The 27,302-nt window shown below is 46.2% G+C and overlaps 1 protein-coding gene across 1 annotated transcript in view; it reads left to right on the top strand.

Moving 5' to 3' along the window:
* Window positions 1-9,967: 9,967 nt before the first annotated feature.
* LOC135516568 (voltage-dependent calcium channel subunit alpha-2/delta-4-like) overlaps window positions 9,968-27,302 on the top strand; it is a 59,221-nt gene continuing 41,886 nt past the window's right edge. Inside the window, 3 exon segments of the mRNA XM_064940918.1 lie at window positions 9,968-10,273; window positions 19,496-19,577; window positions 26,322-26,498. Of these exon segments, the coding sequence (XP_064796990.1) occupies window positions 10,107-10,273; window positions 19,496-19,577; window positions 26,322-26,498 (426 nt within the window). The 5' untranslated portion in view covers window positions 9,968-10,106.

The following is a 27,302-nucleotide window of genomic DNA, read 5'->3' as shown; positions in this document are numbered from 1 at the left end:
AACCTAGCCTCACAGCTATGGTACGACATCTATACTGTGTAACCTAGCCACAGCTATGGTACGACATCTATACTGTGTAACCTAGCCTCACAGCTATGGTACGACATCTATACTGTGTAACCTCACAGCTATGGTACGACATCTATACTGTGTAACCTCACAGCTATGGTACGACATCTATACTGTGTAACCTCAGCCTCACAGCTATGGTACGACATCTATACTGTGTAACCTCACAGCTATGGTACGACATCTATACTGTGTAACCTAGCCTCACAGCTATGGTACGACATCTATACTGTGTAACCTAGCCTCACAGCTATGGTACGACATCTATACTGTGTAACCTCACAGCTATGGTACGACATCTATACTGTGTAACCTAGCCTCACAGCTATGGTACGACATCTATACTGTGTAACCTACCTCACAGCTATGGTACGACATCTATACTGTGTAACCTAGCCTCACAGCTATGGTACGACATCTATACTGTGTAACCTCACAGCTATGGTACGACATCTATACTGTGTAACCTAGCCTCACAGCTATGGTACGACATCTATACTGTGTAACCTAGCCTCACAGCTATGGTACGACATCTATACTGTGTAACCTCACAGCTATGGTACGACATCTATACTGTGTAACCTAGCCTCACAGCTATGGTACGACATCTATACTGTGTAACCTAGCCTCACAGCTATGGTACGACATCTATACTGTGTAACCTAGCCTCACAGCTATGGTACGACATCTATACTGTGTAACCTAGCCTCACAGCTATGGTACGACATCTATACTGTGTAACCTAGCCTCACAGCTATGGTACGACATCTATACTGTGTAACCTAGCCTCACAGCTATGGTACGACATCTATACTGTGTAACCTAGCCTCACAGCTATGGTACGACATCTATACTGTGTAACCTAGCCTCACAGCTATGGTACGACATCTATACTGTGTAACCTAGCCTCACAGCTATGGTACGACATCTATACTGTGTAACCTAGCCTCACAGCTATGGTACGACATCTATACTGTGTAACCTAGCCTCACAGCTATGGTACGACATCTATACTGTGTAACCTAGCCTCAGCCTCACAGCTATGGTACGACATCTATACTGTGTAACCTCACAGCTATGGTACGACATCTATACTGTGTAACCTCACAGCTATGGTACGACATCTATACTGTGTAACCTAGCCTCACAGCTATGGTACGACATCTATACTGTGTAACCTAGCCTCACAGCTATGGTACGACATCTATACTGTGTAACCTAGCCTCACAGCTATGGTACGACATCTATACTGTGTAACCTAGCCTCACAGCTATGGTACGACATCTATACTGTGTAACCTCCTCACAGCTATGGTACGACATCTATACTGTGTAACCTAGCCTCACAGCTATGGTACGACATCTATACTGTGTAACCTCCTCACAGCTATGGTACGACATCTATACTGTGTAACCTAGCCTCACAGCTATGGTACGACATCTATACTGTGTAACCTAGCCTCACAGCTATGGTACGACATCTATACTGTGTAACCTAGCCTCACAGCTATGGTACGACATCTATACTGTGTAACCTAGCCTCACAGCTATGGTACGACATCTATACTGTGTAACCTCCTCACAGCTATGGTACGACATCTATACTGTGTAACCTCCTCACAGCTATGGTACGACATCTATACTGTGTAACCTCACAGCCTCACAGCTATGGTACGACATCTATACTGTGTAACCTAGCCTCACAGCTATGGTACGACATCTATACTGTGTAACCTAGCACAGCTATGTTACGACATCTATACTGTGTAACCTCACAGCTATGGTACGACATCTATACTGTGTAACCTCACAGCTATGGTACGACATCTATACTGTGTAACCTAGCCTCACAGCTATGGTACGACATCTATACTGTGTAACCTAGCCTCACTGCTATGGTACGACATCTATACTGTGTAACCTAGCCTCACAGCTATGGTACGACATCTATACTGTGTAACCTCCACACAGCTATGGTACGACATCTATACTGTGTAACCTAGCCTCACAGCTATGGTACGACATCTATACTGTATGGTGTAACCTAGCCTCACAGCTATGGTACGACATCTATACTGTGTAACCTAGCCTCACAGCTATGGTACGACATCTATACTGTGTAACCTCACAGCTATGGTACGACATCTATACTGTGTAACCTCACAGCTATGGTACGACATCTATACTGTGTAACCTAGCCTCACAGCTATGGTACGACATCTATACTGTGTAACCTAGCCTCACAGCTATGGTACGACATCTATACTGTGTAACCTAGCCTCACAGCTATGGTACGACATCTATACTGTGTAACCTAGCCTCACAGCTATGGTACGACATCTATACTGTGTAACCTAGCCTCACAGCTATGGTACGACATCTATACTGTGTAACCTAGCCACACAGCTATGGTACGACATCTATACTGTGTAACCTATTCTCACAGCTATGGTACGACATCTATACTGTGTAACCTAGCCTCACAGCTATGGTACGACATCTATACTGTGTAACCTCACAGCTATGGTACGATATCTATACTGTGTAACCACCTCACAGCTATGGTACGACATCTATACTGTGTAACCTAGCCTCACAGCTATGGTACGACATCTATACTGTGTAACCTAGCCTCACAGCTATGGTACGATCTATACTGTGTAACCTAGCCTCACAGCTGTAACCTCACAGCTATGGTACGACATCTATACTGTGTAACCTAGCCTCACAGCTATGGTACGACATCTATACTGTGTAACCTAGCCTCACAGCTATGGTACGACATCTATACTGTGTAACCTCACAGCTATGGTACGACATCTATACTGTGTAACCTAGCCACAAAGCTATGGTACGACATCTATACTGTGTAACCTAGCCACACAGCTATGGTATGACATCTATACTGTCTAACCCAACCTCACAGCTATGGTACGACATCTATACTGTGTAACCTCACAGCTATGGTACGACATCTATACTGTGTAACCCAGCCACACAGCTATGGTACGACATCTATACTGTGTAACCTAACCTCACAGCTATGGTACGACATCTATACTGTGTAACCTAGCCTCACTGCTATGGTACGACATCTTTTTTGTGTAAACTAGCCTCACAGCTATGGTACGACATCTATACTGTGTAACCTAGCCTCACTGCTATGGTACGACATCTTTTTTGTGTAAACTAGCCTCACAGCGATGGTACGACATCTATACTGTGTAACCTCACAGCTATGGTACGACATCTATACTGTGTAACCTAGCCTCACAGCTATGGTACGACATCTATACTGTGTAACCTCACAGCTATGGTACGACATCTATACTGTGTAACCTAGCCTCACAGCTATGGTACGACATCTATACTGTGTAACCTAGCCACACAGCTATGGTACGACATCTATACTGTGTAACCTAGCCTCACAGCTATGGTACGACATCTATACTGTGTAACCTCACAGCTATGGTACGACATCTATACTGTGTAACCTAGCCTCACTGCTATGGTACGACATCTATACTGTGTAACCTAGCCTCACTGCTATGGTACGACATCTATACTGTGTAACCTAGCCTCACAGCTATGGTACGACATCTATACTGTGTAACCTAGCCTCACAGCTATGGTACGACATCTATACTGTGTAACCTAGCCTCACAGCTATGGTACGACATCTATACTGTGTAACCTAGCCTCACAGCTATGGTACGACATCTATACTGTGTAACCTAGCCTCACAGCTATGGTACGACATCTATACTGTGTAACCTAGCCTCACAGCTATGGTACGACATCTATACTGTGTAACCCAGCCTCACAGCTATGGTACGACATCTATACTGTGTAACCTCACAGCTATGGTACGACATCTATACTGTGTAACCCTGCCTCACAGCTATGGTACGACATCTATACTGTGTAACCTCACAGCTATGGTACGACATCTATACTGTGTAACCTAGCCACACAGCTATGGTACGACATCTATACTGTGTAACCTAGCCTCACAGCTATGGTACGACATCTATACTGTGTAACCTAGCCTCACAGCTATGGTACGACATCTATACTGTGTAAACTAGCCTCACAGCTATGGTACGACATCTATACTGTGTAACCTAGCCTCACAGCTATGGTACGACATCTATACTGTGTAACCTAGCCTCACAGCTATGGTACGACATCTATACTGTGTAACCTCACAGCTATGGTACGACATCTATACTGTGTAACCCAGCCTCACAGCTATTGTACGACATCTATACTGTGTAACCTAGCCTCACAGCTATGGTACGACATCTATACTGTGTAACCCAGCCTCACAGCTATGGTACGACATCTATAATGTGTTACCCTGCCTCACAGCTATGGTACGACATCTATACTGTGTAACCTCACAGCTATTGTACGACATCTATACTGTGTAACCTCACAGCTATGGTACGACATCTATACTGTGTAACCTAGCCTCACAGCTATGGTACGGCATCTATACTGTGTAACCTCACAGCTATGTTACGACATCTATACTGTGTAACCTCACAGCTATGGTACGACATCTATACTGTGTAGCCTCACAGCTATGGTACGACATCTATACTGTGTAACCTAGCCTCACAGCTATGGTACGACATCTATACTGTGTAACCTAGCCTCACTGCTATGTTACGATATCTATACTGTGTAATCTAGCCTCACAGCTATGGTACGACATCTATACTGTGTAACCTAGCCACACAGCTATGGTACGACATCTATACTGTGTAACCTAGCCTCACTGCTATGGTACGATATCTATACTGTGTAATCTAGCCTCACAGCTATGGTACGACATCTATACTGTGTAACCTAGCCACACAGCTATGTTACGACATCTATACTGTGTAACCTAGCCTCACAGCTATGGTACGACATCTATACTGTGTAACCTAGTCTCACAGCTATGGTACGTCATCTATACTGTGTAACCTAGCCTCACAGCTATGGTACGACATCTATACTGTGTAACCTCACAGCTATGGTACGACATCTATACTGTGTAACCTCACAGCTATGGTACGACATCTATACTGTGTAACCTAGCCTCACAGCTATGGTACGACATCTATACTGTGTAACCTAGCCTCACAGCTGTGGTACGACATCTATACTGTGTAACCTAGCCTCACAGCTGTGGTACGACATCTATACTGTGTAACCTCACAGCTATGGTACGACATCTATACTGTGTAACCTATTCTTACAGCTATGGTACGACATCTATACTGTGTAACCTAGCCACACAGCTATGGTACGACATCTATACTGTGTAACCTCACAGCTATGGTACGATATCTATACTGTGTAGCCACACTGCTATGGTACGACATCTATACTGTGTAACCTAGCCACACAGCTATGGTACGACATCTATACTGTGTAACCTAGCCTCACAGCTATGGTACGACATCTATACTGTGTAACCTAGCCTCACAGCTATGGTGTAACCTACCCACACAGCTATGGTACGACATCTATACTGTGTAACCTAGCCTCACAGCTATGGTACGACATCTATACTGTGTAACCTAGCCTCACAGCTATGGTACGACATCTATACTGTGTAACCTAGCCTCACAGCTATGGTACGACATCTATACTGTGTAACCTCACAGCTATGGTACGACATCTATACTGTGTAACCTAGCCTCACAGCTATGGTACGACATCTATACTGTGTAACCTAGCCACACAGCTATGGTACGACATCTATACTGTGTAACCTAGCCTCACTGCTATGGTACGACATCTATACTGTGTAACCTAGCCACACAGCTATGGTACGACATCTATACTGTGTAACCTCACAGCTATGGTACGACATCTATACTGTGTAACCTAGCCTCACAGCTATGGTACGACATCTATACTGTGTAACCTAGCCTCACTGCTATGGTACGACATCTATACTGTGTAACCTAGCCTCACAGCTATGGTACGACATCTATACTGTGTAACCTAGCCTCACAGCTATGGTACGACATCTATACTGTGTAACCCAGCCTCACAGCTATGGTACGACATCTATACTGTGTAACCCAGCCTCACAGCTATTGTACGACATCTATACTGTGTAACCTAGCCTCACAGCTATGGTACGACATCTATACTGTGTAACCCAGCCTCACAGCTATGGTACGACATCTATAATGTGTTACCCTGCCTCACAGCTATGGTACGACATCTTTAATGTGTTACCCTGCCTCACAGCTATGGTACGACATCTATACTGTGTAACCTAGCCTCACAGCTATGGTACGACATCTATACTGTGTAACCTCACAGCTATGTTACGACATCTATACTGTGTAACCTCACAGCTATGGTACGACATCTATACTGTGTAGCCTCACAGCTATGGTACGACATCTATACTGTGTAACCTAGCCTCACAGCTATGGTACGACATCTATACTGTGTAACCTAGCCTCACTGCTATGGTACGACATCTATACTGTGTAATCTAGCCTCACAGCTATGGTACGACATCTATACTGTGTAAACTAGCCTCACAGCTATGGTACGACATCTATACTGTGTAACCTAGCCACACAGCTATGGTACGACATCTATACTGTGTAACCTAGCCTCACTGCTATGGTACGACATCTATACTGTGTAATCTAGCCTCACAGCTATGGTACGACATCTATACTGTGTAACCTAGCCACACAGCTATGTTACGACATCTATACTGTGTAACCTAGCCTCACAGCTATGGTACGACATCTATACTGTGTAACCTAGCCTCACAGCTATGGTACGACATCTATACTGTGTAACCTAGCCTCACAGCTATGGTACGTCATCTATACTGTGTAACCTAGCCTCACAGCTATGGTACGACATCTATACTGTGTAACCTCACAGCTATGGTACGACATCTATACTGTGTAACCTCACAGCTATGGTACGACATCTATACTGTGTAACCTAGCCTCACAGCTGTGGTACGACATCTATACTGTGTAACCTAGCCTCACAGCTGTGGTACGACATCTATACTGTGTAACCTCACAGCTATGGTACGACATCTATACTGTGTAACCTATTCTTACAGCTATGGTACGACATCTATACTGTGTAACCTAGCCTCACAGCTATGGTACGACATCTATACTGTGTAACCTAGCCACAGCTATGGTACGACATCTATACTGTGTAACCTCACAGCTATGGTAATGATATCTATACTGTGTAGCCTCACTGCTATGGTACGACATCTATACTGTGTAACCTAGCCACACAGCTATGGTACGACATCTATACTGTGTAACCTAGCCTCACAGCTATGGTACGACATCTATACTGTGTAACCTAGCCTCACAGCTATGGTGTAACCTACCCACATAGCTATGGTACGACATCTATACTGTGTAACCTAGCCTCACAGCTATGGTACGACATCTATACTGTGTAACCTAGCCTCACAGCTATGGTACGACATCTATACTGTGTAACCCTAGCCTCACAGCTATGGTACGACATCTATACTGTGTAACCTCACAGCTATGGTACGACATCTATACTGTGTAACCTAGCCTCACAGCTATGGTACGACATCTATACTGTGTAGCCACACTGCTATGGTACGACATCTATACTGTGTAACCTAGCCTCACTGCTATGGTACGACATCTATACTGTGTAACCTAGCCACACAGCTATGGTACGACATCTATACTGTGTAACCTCACAGCTATGGTACGACATCTATACTGTGTAACCTAGCCTCACAGCTATGGTACGACATCTATACTGTGTAGCCTCACTGCTATGGTACGACATCTATACTGTGTAACCTAGCCACACAGCTATGGTACGACATCTATACTGTGTAACCTAGCCTCACAGCTATGGTACGACATCTATACTGTGTAACCTAGCCTCACAGCTATGGTACGACATCTATACTGTGTAACCTAGCCACACTGCTATGGCACGACATCAATGGCCAGTAGTTTACTGGACAGAAAGTCCCAGGTCCTGGAAAGAAGAACAGAACCATAGGGATCCTTATAAATTACTACTTGTTCCTAATTCTTCGACTTGGACATCCCAACTATACTAAGCCTTGGAATCAGCACATTTGGGAGCATATACCGCTATGCAATGTGATTTGTTTTTGCTGTCTCGGTGTCCAGTTGCAGAGTCTCTGGTGCAGCCTGCTGTTGTCAGAGTCGTCACGGCCCCACTAGGTGTCTCTCCTCACTGTTTAAAAACTAAGCTTCTGGAGGTTTTACGTTTCCCTTTCTCTGATTGGTCCAACACAAGCCTGTCTCCAGAAATCAACATAATCCTCGTTGATACAACAACCCCCCTGGCTCCTCTCCCCCCAGCCCTCTCCGCCCCCCACCCACGGTCATCTCCGCCCCCTACCCACTGTCCTCTCCGCCCCCACCCTCGGTACCCCTGCCCCACGCCTACCCACTATCCCCATCTCTATCAATTCAATTTAAATTCAATTCAAGGGGCTTTATTGGCATGGGAAACATATGTTAACTTTACCAAAGCAAGTGAAGTAGATAATATACAAAAGTGAAATAAACAATAAAAATCTCTCTCTCTCTCCCCACCTCTCTCTCTCTCTCTCTTTCTCTCTCTCTGTCTCTCTCCCCTCTCTCTCTCTCTCTCTCTGTCTCTCTCTCTGTCTCTCTCTCTCTCTCCCCAACTCTCTCTCTCTCTCTCTCCACTACAACAACCTCTGTAAACCCGTAGAGGCAGGGAGGGGAGGAGGAAGAGAGTTTAATCCAAGCAGATTATGCTGCAAACTGTCCGAGGGGAAGGAGTGGAAGTGGGGAAGAGATATGCTGTCTGGCTGCTACAGTAACTTCCAGTGTCAGGGCTGGCTGTCACATCCGGCAGTGTTCTGTCTCCTACTAAACCTCTCTCTCCCGGGGCCTTGAGCCACGGCCCTAAAACTACGCCCTTCATCCCTCAGCCCCTCAGCATGGACTACCCAGGGCCCCATTTAGAGCCTACTGAGAAGGGATTACAACATTAGTCTGTTAGGGACAACGTTTCCTGTCGTTACAGCTGAGACATTTGGAAGTTTATTCTTTGGAGGAGGAAGTATGGTCTCTTGTTCGCTGGAGTAGGATCTTTGGTGGCAGAAATTTTCTTGGATTTGATTTTTGAATGTGTTTTTTTATTTGAAGAAAGAAGTTGAACACCTCTGGTTTGTCCTCTTCTTTCCCCGTGGACGTGTTTATTGGAGGTCGAGAAGTGAGGGAGGAGCAGCATGGAGGAGTGAAACAGACGGAGGTGTGGACTGATGAAGAAGAAGGTGGAGAGAAAGAGCCCGGTCTAGTGATGTGGTTTACAATGTTGGTTTTGGGATAGTAACTCTCAGCACCGCAAACGAGATCAACTTGGTTGTGTGCCTGTTAACCCTAGTGTACACTTGGTAGTGTGGATGTTAACCCTAGTGTACACGTGGTAGGGTGCCTGTTAGCCCTAGTGTACACTTGGTAGTGTGCGTGTTATCCCTAGTGTACACTTGGTAGTGTGAATGTTATCCCTAGTGTACACTTGGTAGTGTGCATGTTATCTCTAGTGTACACTTGGTAGTTTGGATGTTATCTCTAGTGTACACTTGGTAGTGTGCATGTTATCTCTAGTGTACACTTGGTAGTTTGGATGTTATCTCTAGTGTACACTTGGTAGTGTGCATGTTATCTCTAGTGTACACTTGGTAGTGTGCATGTTAACCCTCTTCTAAAGAGCCAGTCATGTTGCTTGTACAGGGTGGTGTTTGACTTTGGCAGAACCTTCCAGAACCCTGGATCACTGGGACGGTATGGAGCTGTTGAATCTAACGTGATCATACTGTTACAACTGGGATCCTCCTTTAACGCTGTCCGTGGACAACACTGCCAGGTCCTCCTTCCCTCTGACTTCCTGAGTCTCTAGGGAATATACAGAGTCCTGCTGCGTTGTTGTTTGTTTGAACACAGTACATCTGATAAAAACCCAGTGGGTCGACCCTTGCAGATGCTGTCAGAGGGGTCGTCAGCAGCCGTTGTGATGCGTTGCCGGAACGCCGGCGGTCGGAACGTTGGCGTTGGTGCCGGGATGACACGGATCACCACCCTGTGGATTATCTGGGCCAGCTGGCTCTGCTTGACGGCCAACGGACAGATGAAGATACCGCCGGAAACGTGAGTACCCAAACCATGACCTCACAGCCCTCGACTGTCAGTAGAGTAGTACTGTGTACCTGTAACGTGAGTACCCAAACCATGACCTCACAGCCCTCGACTGTAAGTAGAGTAGTACTGTGTACCTGTAACGTGAGTACCCACATCATGACCTCACAGCCCTCGACTGTCAGTAGAGTAGTACTGTGTACCTGTAACGTGAGTACCCACATCATGACCTCACAGCCCTCGACTGTCAGTAGAGTAGTACTGTGTACCTGTAACGTGAATACCCAAACCATGACCTCACAGCCCTCGACTGTCAGTAGAGCAGTACTGTGTACCTGTAACGTGAGTACCCAAACCATGACCTCACAGCCCTCGACTGTCAGTAGAGTAGTACTGTGTACCTGTAACGTGAGTACCCACATCATGACCTCACAGCCCTCGACTGTCAGTAGAGTAGTACTGTGCACCTGTAACGTGAGTACCCAAACCATGACCTCACAGCCCTCGACTGTCAGTAGAGCAGTACTGTGTACCTGTAACGTGAGTACCCAAACCATGACCTCACTGCCCTCGACTGTCAGTAGAGCAGTACTGTGTACCTGTAACGTGAGTACCCAAACCATGACCTCACAGCCCTCGACTGTCAGTAGAATAGTACTGTGTACCTGTAACGTGAGTACCCACATCATGACCTCACAGCCCTCGACTGTCAGTAGAGTAGTACTGTGTACCTGTAACGTGAGTACCCACATCATGACCTCACAGCCCTCGACTGTCAGTAGAGTAGTACTGTGTACCTGTAACGTGAGTACCCACATCATGACCTCACAGCCCTCGACTGTCAGTAGAGTAGTACTGTGTACCTGTAACGTGAGTACCCACATCATGACCTCACAGCCCTCGACTGTCAGTAGAGCAGTACTGTGTACCTGTAACGTGAGTACCCAAACCATGACCTCACAGCCCTCGACTGTCAGTAGAGTAGTACTGTGTACCTGTAATGTGAGTACCCAAATCATGACCTCACAGCCCTCGACTGTCAGTAGAGCAGTACTGTGTACCTGTAACGTGAGTACCCAAACCATGACCTCACAGCCCTCGACTGTCAGTAGAGTAGTACTGTGTACCTGTAACGTGAGTACCCAAACCATGACCTCACAGCCCTCGACTGTCAGTAGAGCAGTACTGTGTACCTGTAACGTGAGTACCCAAACCATGACCTCACAGCCCTCGACTGTCAGTAGAATAGTACTGTGTACCTGTAACGTGAGTACCCAAACCATGACCTCACAGCCCTCGACTGTCAGTAGAATACTACTGTGTACCTGTAACGTGAGTACCCAAACCATGACCTCACAGCCCTCGACTGTCAGTAGAGCAGTACTGTGTACCTGTAACGTGAGTACCCACATCATGACCTCACAGCCCTCGACTGTCAGTAGAGCAGTACTGTGTACCTGTAACGTGAGTACCCAAACCATGACCTCACAGCCCTCGACTGTCAGTAGAGCAGTACTGTGTACCTGTAACGTGAGTACCCACATCATGACCTCACAGCCCTCGACTGTCAGTAGAGCAGTACTGTGTACCTGTAACGTGAGTACCCAAACCATGACCTCACAGCCCTCGACTGTCAGTAGAGTAGTACTGTGTACCTGTAACGTGAGTACCCAAATCATGACCTCACAGCCCTCGACTGTCAGTAGAGAGGTACTGTGTACCTGTAACGTGAGTACCCAAACCATGACCTCACAGCCCTCAACTGTCAGTAGAGTAGTACTGTGTACCTGTAACGTGAGTACCCAAACCATGACCTCACAGCCCTCGACTGTCAGTAGAGCAGTACTGTGTACCTGTAACGTGAGTACCCAAACCATGACCTCACAGCCCTCGACTGTCAGTAGAATAGTACTGTGTACCTGTAACGTGAGTACCCAAACCATGACCTCACAGCCCTCGACTGTCAGTAGAATACTACTGTGTACCTGTAACGTGAGTACCCACATCATGACCTCACAGCCCTCGACTGTCAGTAGAGTAGTACTGTGTACCTGTAACGTGAGTACCCAAACCATGACCTCACAGCCCTCGACTGTCAGTAGAGTAGTACTGTGTACCTGTAACGTGAGTACCCAAACCATGACCTCACATCCCTCGACTGTCAGTAGAGTAGTACTGTGTACCTGTAACGTGAGTACCCAAACCATGACCTCACAGCCCTCGACTGTCAGTAGAGCAGTACTGGGTACCTGTAACGTGAGTACCCAAACCATGACCTCACAGCCCTCGACTGTCAGTAGAGCAGTACTGTGTACCTGTAATGTGAGTACCCACATCATGACCTCACAGCCCTCGACTGTCAGTAGAGTAGTACTGTGTACCTGTAACGTGAGTACCCAAACCATGACCTCACAGCCCTCGACTGTCAGTAGAGTAGTACTGTGTACCTGTAACGTGAGTACCCAAACCATGACCTCACAGCCCTCGACTGTCAGTAGAATACTACTGTGTACCTGTAACGTGAGTACCCACATCATGACCTCACAGCCCTCGACTGTCAGTAGAGTAGTACTGTGTACCTGTAACGTGAGTACCCAAACCATGACCTCACAGCCCTCGACTGTCAGTAGAGCAGTACTGTGTACCTGTAACGTGAGTACCCAAACCATGACCTCACAGCCCTCGACTGTCAGTAGAGTAGCACTGTGTACCTGTAACGTGAGTACCCAAACCATGACCTCACAGCCCTCGACTGTCAGTAGAGTAGTACTGTGTACCTGTAACGTGAGTACCCAAACCATGACCTCACAGCCCTCGACTGTCAGTAGAGTAGTACTGTGTACCTGTAACGTGAGTACCCAAACCATGACCTCACAGCCCTCGACTGTCAGTAGAGTAGTACTGTGTACCTGTAACGTGAGTACCCAAACCATGACCTCACAGCCCTCGACTGTCAGTAGAGTAGTACTGTGTACCTGTAACGTGAGTACCCACATCATGACCTCACAGCCCTCGACTGTCAGTAGAGTAGTACTGTGTACCTGTAACGTGAGTACCCAAACCATGACCTCACAGCCCTCGACTGTCAGTAGAGCAGTACTGTGTACCTGTAACGTGAGTACCCAAACCATGACCTCACAGCCCTCGACTGTCAGTAGAATAGTACTGTGTACCTGTAACGTGAGTACCCAAACCATGACCTCACAGCCCTCGACTGTCAGTAGAATAGTACTGTGTACCTGTAACGTGAGTACCCACACCATGACCTCACAGCCCTCGACTGTCAGTAGAGCAGTACTGTCTACCTGTAACGTGAGTACCCAAACCATGACCTCACAGCCCTCGACTGTCAGTAGAGCAGTACTGTGTACCTGTAACGTGAGTACCCAAACCATGACCTCACAGCCCTCGACTGTCAGTAGAATAGTACTGTGTACCTGTAACGTGAGTACCCACACCATGACCTCACAGCCCTCGACTGTCAGTAGAGCAGTACTGTGTACCTGTAACGTGAGTACCCAAACCATGACCTCACAGCCCTCGACTGTCAGTAGAATAGTACTGTGTACCTGTAACGTGAGTACCCACACCATGACCTCACAGCCCTCAACTGTCAGTAGAGCAGTACTGTGTACCTGTAACGTGAGTACCCACACCATGACCTCACAGCCCTCGACTGTCAGTAGAGCAGTACTGTGTACCTGTAACGTGAGTACCCAAACCATGACCTCACAGCTCTCGACTGTCAGTAGAGTAGTACTGTGTACCTGTAACGTGAGTACCCACATCATGACCTCACAGCCCTCGACTGTCAGTAGAGTAGTACTGTGTACCTGCAACGTGAGTACCCACATCATGACCTCACAGCCCTCGACTGTCCGTAGAGCAGTACTGTGTACCTGTAACGTGAGTACCCAAACCATGACCTCACAGCCCTCGACTGTCAGTAGAGCAGTACTGTGTACCTGTAACGTGAGTACCCAAGTACCAGTTCATGTTATCCAACACTATCAGTAGAATAGTAATGTCTACCTGTAGTTCATGTTATCCAACACTGTCAGTAGAATAGTAATGTCTACCTGTAGTTCATGTTATTCAACACTGTCAGTAGAATAGTAATGTCTACCTGTAGTTCATGTTATCCAACACTGTCAGTAGAATAGTAATGTCTACCTGTAGTTCATGTTATCCAACACTATCAGTAGAATAGTAATGTCTACCTGTAGTTCATGTTATCCAACACTGTCAGTAGAATAGTAATGTCTACCTGTAGTTCATGTTATCCAACACTGTCAGTAGAATAGTAATGTCTACCTGTAGTTCATGTTATCCAACACTGTCAGTAGAATAGTAATGTCTACCTGTAGTTCATGTTATCCAACACTGTCAGTAGAATAGTAATGTCTACCTGTAGTTCATGTTATCCAACACTATCAGTAGAATAGTAATGTCTACCTGTAGTTCATGTTATCCAACACTATCAGTAGAATAGTACTGTCTACCTGTAGTTCATGTTATTCAACACTATCAGTAGAATAGTACTGTCTACCCCCTCCCCTAGTCACTACTCTCCCCTCCCCTAGTCACTACTCTCCCCTCCCCTAGTCACTACTCTCCCCTCCCCTAGTCACTACTCTCTCCTCCCCTAGTCACTACTCTCCCTCCCCTAGTCACTACTCTCCCCTCCCCTAGTCACTACTCTCCCCTCCCCTAGTCACTACTCTCCTCTCTCCTCCACTAGTCACTACTCTCCTCTCTCCTCCCCTAGTCACTACTCTCCCCTCCCCTAGTCACTACACTCCTCTCTCCTCCCCTAGTCACTACTCTCTCCTCCCCTCCCCTAGTCACTACTCTCCCCTCCCCTCCCCTAGTCACTACTCTCTCCTCCCCTCCCCTAGTCACTACTCTCCCCTCCCCTCCCCTAGTCACTACTCTCCCCTCCCCTAGTCACTACTCTCTCCTCCCTAGTCACTACTCTCTCCTCTCCTCCCCTAGTCACTACTCTCTCCTCCCTCCCCTAGTCACTACTCTCCCCTCCCTCCCCTAGTCACTACTCTCCCCTCCCCTCCCCTAGTCACTACTCTCCCCTCCCCTAGTCACTACTCTCCCCTCCCCTAGTCACTACTCTCCCCTCCCCTAGTCACTACTCTCCTTTCCCCTCCCCTAGTCACTACTATCCCCCCTCCCCTTGTCACTACTCTTCCCTCCCCTAGTCACTACTCTTCCCTCCCCTAGTCACTACTCTCCCTCCCCTAGTCACTACTCTCCCCCTCCCCTAGTCACTACTCTCCCCCCCCTAGTCACTACTCTCTCCTCCCCTAGTCACTACTCTCTCCTCCTCCCTAGTCACTACTCTCCCCTCCCCTAGTCACTACTCTCCCCTCCCCTAGTCACTACTCTCCTCTCTCCTCCACTAGTCACTACTCTCCTCTCTCCTCCCCTAGTCACTACTCTCCCCTCCCTAGTCACTACACTCCTCTCTCCTCCCCTAGTCACTACTCTCTCCTCCCCTCCCCTAGTCACTACTCTCCCCTCCCCTAGTCACTACTCTCTCCTCCCTCCCCTAGTCACTACTCTCCCTCCCCTCCCCTAGTCACTACTCTCCCCTCCCCCTAGTCACTACTCTCCCCCCCTAGTCACTACTCTCTCCTCCCCCTCCCCTAGTCACTACTCTCTCCTCCCCTCCCCTAGTCACTACTCTCCCTCCCCCTCCCTAGTCACTACTTTCCCCTCCCCCCCCTAGTCACTACTCTCCCTCCCCTAGTCACTACTTTCTCCTCCCCTAGTCACTACTCTCCCTCCCCTAGTCACTACTCTCCTTTCCCCTCCCTAGTCACTACTATCCCCCCCTCCCCTAGTCACTACTCTTCCCTCCCCTAGTCACTACTCTCCCCTCCCCTAGTCACTACTTTCTCCTCCCCTAGTCACTACTCTCCCCTCCCCTAGTCACTACTCTCCTTTCCCCTCCCCTAGTCACTACTATCCCCCCTCCCCTAGTCACTACTCTTCCCTCCCCTAGTCACTACTCTTCCCTCCCCTAGTCACTACTCTTCCCTCCCCTAGTCACTACTCTCCCCTCCCCTAGTCACTACTCTCCCCTCCCCTAGTCACTACTCTCCCTCCCTAGTCACTACTCTCTCCTCCCCAGTCACTACTCTCCCCTCCCCTAGTCACTACTCTCCCCTCCCCTAGTCACTACTCTCCTCTCTCCTCCCCTAGTCACTACTCTCCTCTCTCCTCCCCTAGTCACTACTCTCCCCTCCCTAGTCACTACTCTCCTCTCTCCTCCCCCTAGTCACTACTCTCTCCTCCCTCCCTAGTCACTACTCTCCCTCCCCTAGTCACTACTCTCCCCTCCCCTAGTCACTACTCTCCCCTCCCCTCCCCTAGTCTCTACTCTCCTCTCTCCTCCCCTAGTTACTACTCTCTCCTCCCCTAGTCACTACTCTCCCTCCCCTAGTCACTACTCTCCCTTCCCCTCCCCTAGTCACTACTATCCCCTCCTCTCCCAGTCACTACTCTCCCTCCCCTAGTCACTACGCTCCCCTCCCCTCCCCTAGTCACTACTCTCGCCTCCCCTCCCCTAGTCACTACTCTCCCCTCCCCTCCCATAGTCAAGAGTTGACAAGGTAAAAATCTGTTGTTCTGTCCCTGAACAAGGCAGTTAACTCACTGTTCCCCGGTAGACCGTCAGTGCAATGAAGAAATTGTTCTTACTGACTTGCCTAGTTAAATAAAGGTAAAATAAAATACATTTTAAAAATTATGCCCAGAGAATGAGGGGGTGTTTGTGACACCCTGAGTCTCCATAACAACAATACAACAAACAACATCCAACCCTGTCATCAACATTTTATAAAACGACTCTCTTTGGCACCATATTATGGTCTCTTCAACCTGTCATCAATATCAACATCGCTAAAAATACCACGGTTGTAGGTTTACATACTGACTCATTTCACTCACCCTTCACTCATTTAATTTACAATGTGTAGCTACTAGCTAAGCTAACTGTTTGTCCAGGACTTGAGACAGGGCTCAGTGTCTGCACTAAGTGCTTGAGCAGCTGCTGTGAATGTCCATTTATCTGTCCTCCACTGTACAGGCAGTCAGGAAGGATTGGGTTCTCAGAGGCCTGTATGGATTTAAAGCAAAGGCTGAATGACAGTGCATATACGCTTAGCTTCCCAGTGTAAGCATTTAGCATATTAGCTCTATAGCGTTAGCATCATAGACTTTTAGCATAGTAGCTTTTCATTGTTAGCATGTACCATATTAACTCTCCAGCATTAGCATCGCTTATTAGCTCTATAGCGTTAGCATCATAGACTTTTAGCATAGTAGCTTTTCATTGTTAGCATGTACCATATTAACTCTCCAGCATTAGCATCGCATATTAGCTCTATAGCGTTAGCATCATAGACTTTTAGCATAGTAGCTTTTCATTGTTAGCATGTACCATATTAACTCTCCAGCATTAGCATCGCATATTAGCTCTATAGCGTTAGCATCATAGACTTTTAGCATAGTAGCTTTTCATTGTTAGCATGTACCATATTAATTCTCCAGCATTAGCATCGCAAATTAGCTCTGTAGCGTGCAGCACAGTAGCGCTCCGGTGTTAGCATGTAGCATAATTGCCCTCCGGTGGGGCTTCCTGGATGCTCTTACCAAAGATATAGATAGTGACACTGTAGCCCACTATATTGTAGGTTATTATAATAACTTCTTGTATGCTAGCTGCTTCCTCTGCTCCTCTGGCTGTGTTGAGACATCTTTTCCCCAGCTCACCTCTCTAACTCCATCTGTTCCCCAGCTCACCTCTCTAACTCCATCTGTTCCCCAGCTCACCTCTCTAACCCCCATCTGTTCCCCAGCTCACCTCTCTTACTCCATCTGTCCCCCAGTTCACCTCTCTAACTCCATCTGTTCCCCAGCTCACCTCTCTTACTCCATCTGTTCCCCAGCTCACCTCTCTAACTCCATCTGTCCCCCAGTTCACCTCTCTAACTCCATCTGTTCCCCAGCTCACCTCTCTAACTCCATCTGTTCCCCAGCTCACCTCTCTAACTCCATCTGTTCCCCAGCTCACCTCTCTAACTCCATCCGTTCCCCAGCTCACCTCTCTAACTCCCATCTGTTCCCCAGCTCACCTCTCTAACCCCCATCTGTTCCCCAGCTCCCCTCTCTAACTCCATCTGTTCCCCAGCTCACCTCTCTAACCCCATCTGTTCCCCAGCTCACCTCTCTAACCCCCATCTGTCCCCCAGCTCACCTCTCTAACCCCCATCTGTTCCCCAGCTCACCTCTCTAACTCCATCTGTTCCCCAGCTCACCTCTCTAACTCCATCTGTCCCCCAGCTCACCTCTCTAACCCCCATCTGTTCCCCAGCTCCCCTCTCTAACCCCATCTGTTCCCCAGCTCACCTCTCTAACCCCCATCTGTTCCCCAGCTCACCTCTCTAACTCCATCTGTTCCCCAGCTCACCTCTCTAACTCCATCTGTTCCCCATCTTACCTCTCAAACCCCATCTGTCCCCCAGCTCACCTCTCCAACCCCCAGTCCTCGCTGGTGGTTTAGTCACACACACACACACACACACACACACACACACACACACACACACACACACACACACACACACACACACATACACATACACATACACATACACATACACACACACACACATACACATACACACACACATATATATATATAAAGTACCTTGTGGCCCCACAACTCTAATGAAAATGAATTCATTTCCAAGAACCATGTGTTGTAAGTATACCAGAACAAAACAATTGTTGCTCCAGTCCAGTTAAGTAGCTAATATAACACATGTGGTATTGTGAGCTCATTAGGAAATGTCTATGACCCAATGCCATGAATCAGGGAGAAGCTCAATTCATCAATCAAATGTCTTCTGTTAAGTCCTTTTGTTTCATCAGCAGTGTCTTTCCAGATCCCCAGGCGAAAACCCCAAAGAGCAAGCCAAGCAGAGGCTAGGAAACACTCCCTAAAATGCAGGAACCTAGGAAGGAACCTAGAGAGGAGACTAGTTGTGTTTTGAATAAATGAATTCTGAAGAACCAGGCAGGTGCTGTTGCCATGGACAACTAGAATAAATTGACAGTGAACTGAGTTCTTCTATTGGGCCAATTGTACTTGAATTGTATTTGGGTTTTTCCAAAGCTTACACTCATTTCCTGTATTTCCTTTCTGTTTTTCAGGGTTCAGCAATGGGCCGTCTCTTATGGAAAACAAATCATTGCTCTTTCAACAAAATACTCTGGTGCTCTGCTGCTCCAAAAGGTAACCCACATAAACCTCCTCTGATTTAGAGATGAGTGGGTGAGTGAGTGGGTGAGTGGGTGGGTGAGTGGGTGGGTGGGTGGGTGGGTGGAGGGCTTCCCTGCAGGGTGAGCTCAGCCCAATCAAAGAGAGAAGGGCAGCAAGATAACAATTTGTATGATCACTGCTGTTTGTGGATGTTGAATGGCGACTGTGTTTGTGGATGTTGAATGGAGACTGTGTTTGTAGATGTTGAATTGAGATTGTGTTTGTAGATGTTGAATGGAGACTGTGGATGTTGAATGGAGACTGTGGATGTTGAATGGAGACTGTGGATGTTGAATTGAGACTGTGTTTGTGGATGTTGAATTGAGACTGTGTTTGTAGATGTTGAATGGAGACTGTGTTTGTGGATGTTGAATGGAGACTGTGTTTGTAGATGTTGAATGGAGATTGTGTTTGTGATGTTGAATGGAGACTGTGGATGTTGAATGGAGACTGTGTTTGTGGATGTTGAATGGAGACTGTGTTTGTGATGTTGAATGGAGACTGTGTTTATAGATGTTGAATGGAGACTGTGGATGTTGAATGGAGACTGTGTTTATAGATGTTGAATGGAGACTGTGTTTGTGGATGTTGAATGGAGACTGTGTTTGTAGATGTTGAATGGAGACTGTGTTTGTGGATGTTGAATGGAGACTGTGTTTGTAGATGTTGAATGGAGACTGTGTTTGTGATGTTGAATGGAGACTGTGGATGTTGAATGGAGACTGTGTTTGTAGATGTTGAATGGAGACTGTGTTTGTGGATGTTGAATGGAGACTGTGTTTGTAGATGTTGAATGGAGACTGTGTTTGTGGATGTTGAATGGAGACTGTGTTTGTAGATGTTGAATGGAGACTGTGTTTGTGGATGTTGAATGGAGACTGTGTTTGTGATGTTGAATGGAGACTGTGTTTATAGATGTTGAATGGAGACTGTGTTTGTGGATGTTGAATGGAGACTGTGTTTGTGATGTTGAATGGAGACTGTGTTTATAGATGTTGAATGGAGACTGTGGATGTTGAATGGAGACTGTGTTTGTGGATGTTGAATGGAGACTGTGGATGTGGATGTTGAATGGAGACTGTGTTTGTGGATGTTGAATTGAGACTGTGTTTGTGGATGTTGAATTGAGACTGTGTTTGTAGATGTTGAATGGAGACTGTGTTTGTGGATGTTGAATGGAGACTGTGTTTGTAGATGTTGAATGGAGACTGTGTTTGTAGATGTTGAATTGAGACTGTGTTTGTAGATGTTGAATTGAGATTGTGTTTGTAGATGTTGAATGGAGACTGTGTTTGTAGATGTTGAATGGAGACTGTGGATGTTGAATGGAGACTGTGTTTGTGATGTTGAATGGAGACTGTGTTTGTGGATGTTGAATGGAGACTGTGTTTGTGATGTTGAATGGAGACTGTGTTTGTAGATGTTGAATTGAGACTGTGTTTGTAGATGTTGAATTGAGATTGTGTTTGTAGATGTTGAATTGAGATTGTGTTTGTAGATGTTGAATTGAGATTGTGTTTGTAGATGTTGAATTGAGATTGTGTTTGTAGATGTTGAATGGAGACTGTGTTTGTAGATGTTGAATGGAGACTGTGGATGTTGAATGGAGACTGTGTTTGTGATGTTGAATGTAGACTGTTTGTGATGTTGAATGGAGACTGTGTTTGCCTGTGGAAGAAATACTGAAGGGGGTTTGGGAGGTCACGTTGATGAGATTATCAACTCAGAAGATATTAATTTGTGTGAAATAGACAGAAGAGACTACTGTACTTTCATGCTGTTGGATAAGAAGAAAGAGAGAGAGGAGGAAAGAGATGAAGAGGGAGGAGGAAGAGCGGAGGAAGGAGTGAAGAATGATAGAGGATAGAGATCGATGGAGAGATGATTCCACAATGTGGATTTACAGGGTTAATCTGGATGACATCACAATGGTTTCAGGCTGTGAGGGGAGGGGTTAGGGAACCCTTCCTCCGTCTACCAATCGGAAGCAGCCTTACTGTACAGTGCAGACTACATAAATGAAAAGGCGGCCTGTTTATATCTCTTATTCAGGCGGTGTTGGCCATTAGTGCTGTGATATATGGGCTTAGAGTTGGTGCTTGTCTTTCCTATGTCAGATTTCCTTTACATAAGTTCTGCTCTGTTTCCTGTTCACGGTGTGAGTCGTGAGGAGAGGACAGCCCTTGTGTGTGTGTGTGTGTGTGTGTGTGTGTGTGAGTACTTACCATCCTAGGTGTGAGTCCCAGCACTTCTCAGTAATAAGCACATGCTCTCTGTTCCCTAGCGACCCTGAAGACTACCCAGCAGGACCTGCAACATCTGTCTGGTCTAATACATGCAGACATACACACGTGCAGTCCCCCTCCCTAGTCTCTGAGCTCATGTTGAAGACAATGATCTGACTGGATGGAATAAAATAACACGTGCTTAAACTTTTCAGATGTTACATTATACTGGGGAATATAATGTGTTTTATTAGCATTGTACTGGGGAATATAATGTGTTTTATTAGCATTAAGCTGGGGAATATAATGTGTTTTATTAGCATTAAGCTGGGGAATATAATGTGTTTTATTAGCATTAAGCTGGGGAATATAATGTGTTTTATTAGCATTATACTGGGGAATATAATGTGTTTTATTAGCATTAAGCTGGGGAATATAATGTGTTTTATTAGCATTAAGCTGGGGAATATAATGTGTTTTATTAGCATTAAGCTGGGGAATATAATGTGTTTTATTAGCATTAAGCTGGGGAATATAATGTGTTTTATTAGCATTATACTGGGGAATACAATGTGTTTTATTAGCATTAAGCTGGGGAATATAATGTTTTATTAGCATTAAGCTGGGGAATATAATGTGTCTTATAAAGTCACTGTGGTTGTTGACAGTAGGCTGCTCCATCAGCGTTTATAAAGTCACTGTGGTTGTGTTGACAGTAGGCTGCTCCATCAGCGTTTATAAAGTTACTGTGGTTGTGTTGACAGTAGGCTGCTCCATCAGCGTTTATAAAGTCACTGTGGTTGTGTTGACAGTAGGCTGCTCCATCAGCGTTTATAAAGCCACTGTGGTTGTGTTGACAGTAGGCTGCTCCATCAGTGTTTATAAAGCTACTGTGGTTGTTGACAGTAGGCTGCTCCATCAGCGTTTATAAAGCTACTGTGGTTGTTGACAGTAGGCTGCTCCATCAGCGTTTATAAAGCCACTGTGGTTGTGTTGACAGTAGGCTGCTCTGTCAGCATCTTATAAATTCACTGTGGTTATGTGTGTGTGTGTCTGCGTGTGTGTGTGTCTGCGTGTGTGTGTGTCTGCGTGTGTGTGTGTGTGTGTGTGCGGGTGTTTGTGCCTATCTGCAGTTTCTATGTCTATGTCTGTCATTTGGGGACAGAATAAAGTCCGGACTGTGTCCCAAATGGCTATTTGGGACACCCTAAAGCCACTGTGGTTGTGTTGACAGTAGGCTGCTCCATCAGCGTTTATAAAGCCATTGTGGTTGTGTTGACAATAGGCTGCTCTGTCAGCATCTTATAAATTCACTGTGGTTGTGTGTGTGTGTGTCTGCGTGTGTGTGTTTCTGCGTGTGTGTGTGTGTGTGTGTGTGTGCGGGTGTTTGTGCCTATCTGCAGTTTCTATGTCTATGTCTGTCATTTGGGGACAGAATAAAGTCCGGACTGTGTCCCAAATGGCTATTTGGGACACCCTATTCCCTATGAAGTGCACTACTTTTGACCCGGGCCCATAGAGTTCTGGTCAAAAGTAGTGCACTGCATAGGGAATAGGGTGCCGTGTGGGACCAACCTCCTGGATTAACCCTGGACGACCTGGCTGACAGCTTAGTTTGATAGGAACACAATTCCTCATCCGTAGAGTCAGAGAACTGCACAGACAATCATAACAGTATTTTAGTGACAGACGGGAAAGGCTCTAGTGCTTGAATAGACTTTAGGCTTCCTCTTTCCTGGCCCCTCCACCCCGCTCTACCTTTCCTGCCACAGTCTGTGTGTTTTTGTTTGTTTATTTGACAGGGTTCATGTACAAAACACATTGTACCAGATTTTAGCTGCATAGCACATTTTTTTAATAATACACCAGATGGTGCAGCTTGTTTGAGCTTGATAATGAGTAGATTTCTCATACACCACATCGTTCATACACCACATCGTTCATACACCACATCGTTCATACACCACATCGTTCATACACCACATCGTTCATACACCACATCGTTCATACAGTACATGTTATTCTCGTTGGCTTTGGAAAAGATCACTGTGAAAATCACAAGTTAAAACATTCACTTAATTAATTATTTTGCTACATCTTCATCATAAACATCATCTTCATCATCTTCATCATAAACAGATCAATGCTAAACTCATTATTTATGGTAAAGACGGCTGCATCTTCATACATGACTTCACCTGATAGTTAGCTGATTGATTACTGATTGGGGTTGTGTTTATTGATTGGTTGGGTGGTTGGTTGCTTGGTTGCTTGGGAAGCAACATTTGCTTTTCATTTCCGTTGCGGGGGGGGGGGGGGGGGATCTGTGCTGCTCTCTCAGCCCCTGCGTCTATGATGCCCTCTTTTCACCATAAAGAGGCTGCATTTATGTTTACGGTGTTTGTACAAGACAGGTTAAGATAACATGGGACGCCCTGGGACCTTTTATCATTGTCTGGTAGGTTTCTGTGCTTTTCCTTCCTGGTTACTTTGGAATGGAACTCTTCTACAATCAATATACGGTACAATTTCCGCTACTTCCTCCACACGCACCTGCTTCAGCCTTAGGGCCTGCCTTAGCTTTATACTATTCTTCCCATGGCACTAAGGAGTACACCACATTAGTCACTGGCTTTATCAATAAGTGCATCGAGGTCGTCATTCCCACAGTGACTGTACGTACATACCCCAACCAGAAGCCATGGATTACAGGCAACATTCGCACTGAGCTAAAGGGTAGAGCTGCCGCTTTCAAGGAGCGGGACTCTAACCCGGAAGCTTCTAAGAAATCCCATGATGCCTTCCCGACGAACCATCAAACAGGCAAAACGTCAATACAGGACTAAGATCGAATCGTACTACACCGGCTCCGACGCTCGTCCAGGGCTTGCAAACTATTACAGACTACAAAGGGAAGCAGAGCCGAGAGCTGCCCAGTGACATGAGCCACCAGACAAGCAAAATAACCTCTATGCTCACGTTGAGGCAACTAACACTGAAACGTGCATGAGAGCATCAGCTGTTCTGGACGACTGTATGATTACGATCTCTGCAGCCAATGCGAGTAAGACTTTTAAACAGGTCAACTTTCACAAGGCTGCAGGGCCAGACGGATTACCAGGACGTGTACTCCGAGCATTCACTGACCAACTGGTTGGTATCTTCACTGACATTTTCAACCTCTCCCTGTCTGAGTCTGAAATATCAACATGTTTCAAGCAGACCACCATAGTCCCTATGCTCAAGAACACTAAGGTAACCTGCCTAAATGACTACTGACACGTAGCTCTAACCTCTGTAGCCATAAAATGCGTTGAAAGGCTGGTCATGGCTCACATCAACACCATTATCCCAGAAACCCTAGACCTACTCCAATTCGCATACCACACCAACAGATTGACAGATGATGCAATCTATATTGCACTCCACACTGCCCTTTCCCGCCTGGACAAAAGGAACACCTATGTGAGAATGCTGTTCATTGGCTACAGCTCAGCGTTCAACACCATAGTGCCCTCACAGCTCATCACTAATCTAAGGACCCTGGGACTAAATCAAATCAAATCAAATGTATTTATATAGCCCTTCTTACATCAGCTGCTATCTCAAAGTGCTGTACAGAAACCCAGCCTAAAACTCCAAACCGCAAGCAATGCACGTGTAGAAGCACAGTGGCTAGGAAAAACTCCCTATAAAGGCCAAAACCTAGGAAGAAACCTAGAAAGGAACCAGGCTATGAGGGGTGGCCAGTCCTCTTCTGGCTGTGCAGGGTGGAGATTATAACAGAACATGGCCAAGATGTTCAAATGTTCATAAATGACCAGCATGGTCAAATAATAATAATCACAGTAGTTGTCGAGGGTGCAGCAAGTCAGCACCTCAGGAGTAAATGTCAGTTGGCTTTTCATAGCCGATCATTAAGAGTATCTCTACCGCTCCTGCTGTCTCCAGAGAGTTGAAAACAGCAGGTCTGGGACAGGTAGCACGTCCGGTGAACAGGTCAGGGTTCCATAGCCGCAGGCAGAACAGTTGAAACTGGCAGTTCACTCTGGGCACACTATTCATCCAAAAGTGAAAATGCTGCCCCCTATCCCAAAAAGGTTACCATTGTCAAAGACTGACTGTGGTAAAAACAACAGGAGATGATTAACAGACTAGTGTAATCCACCAACAGCTGTTGAATAGTCACCAGCGGAGACAACAGAGTCAGAGATAGCGGTTTGTCAAGGTTCTATTTAGAGATACGCTCTATGTTCTCTAGCCAATCCAATAGATCCAACTCTTCTCTGATTGTTGTCATACAATACGTTACATGTGTCTCTTATGACAGCTCCCTTGTGGAAGTGGATTCAATTACAGACTTGAAAACACCTGATTCCTGAAAGACGATCAAATCTGACAGTTCACGTGTGCAGTTAACAGGACCCAGATATCAGGGACCGTTTGTTACCTAAACATGTTTATTAAGTGTATTTAACCCTTTCTTCTCCAGAAATACAAAGACATTGAGCCCACGGTGAAGATGGAGGAGGTGGACGGAGAGGAGCTGGTGAAGACGTTTGCTGAGGAGATGGAGGGCATGCTGGGTAGGAAGATGAAGTCTGTCAAGAGACTGGCGGAGGCAGCGGAGGACGCTGATCTATACCATGAATTCAACGCTACTTTAGAGGTCAGTCACAGTTCCTCCTTACAAATACACTTTTTAAGGGCTGTTGTTCAAAAGTAACCGATCGTCACAGACTGAGTTGGTATACGGTGCATTCAGAGAGTATTCAGACCTCTTGACTTTATCCACATAATGTTATTATAAAATGGATGACCTTTTTTTCCTCCCTCATCAATTTACACACAATACCCCATAATGACATCACAATACCCCATAATGACATCACAATACACCGTAATGACATCACAATACACCGTAATGACATCACAATACACCGTAATGACATCACAATACCCCATAATGACAAGGGCAAAAACAGGTTTTTAGACATTTTTACAAATGTATTACAAATAAAAAAAACTCATTCAATTTACATAAGTATTCAGACTATTTACTCAATATTTTGTTGAAGCACTTGAGTCTTCTTGGGTATGTCGCTACAAGCTTGGCACACCTGTATTTGGGGAGTTTCTCCCATTATTCTCTGCAGATCCTCTCAAGCTCTGTCAGGTTGGATGTGGAGCGTCGCTGCACAGATATTTACAGGGTTCTCCAGAGATATTAGATTGGATTCAAGTCTGGGCTCTGGCTGGGTCACCCAAGGACATTCAGAGACTTGTCCCGAAGCTTCTCCTGCATTGCCTTGGCTGTGTGCTTAGGGTCGTTGTCCTGTAGGAAGGTCAACCATCGTCCCAGTCTGAGGTCCTGAGCGCTTTGGAGCAGGTCATCATCAAGGATCTCTCTTTACTTTTCTCCGTCCATCTTTCCCTCGATCCTTACTAGTCTCCCAGGCCCTGCTGCTGACAA

This window comes from Oncorhynchus masou, chromosome 27, assembly GCF_036934945.1.
Source record: "Oncorhynchus masou masou isolate Uvic2021 chromosome 27, UVic_Omas_1.1, whole genome shotgun sequence".
Classification (NCBI taxonomy): domain Eukaryota; kingdom Metazoa; phylum Chordata; class Actinopteri; order Salmoniformes; family Salmonidae; genus Oncorhynchus; species Oncorhynchus masou.
This window is presented reverse-complemented; position numbering and strand designations above follow the sequence as displayed.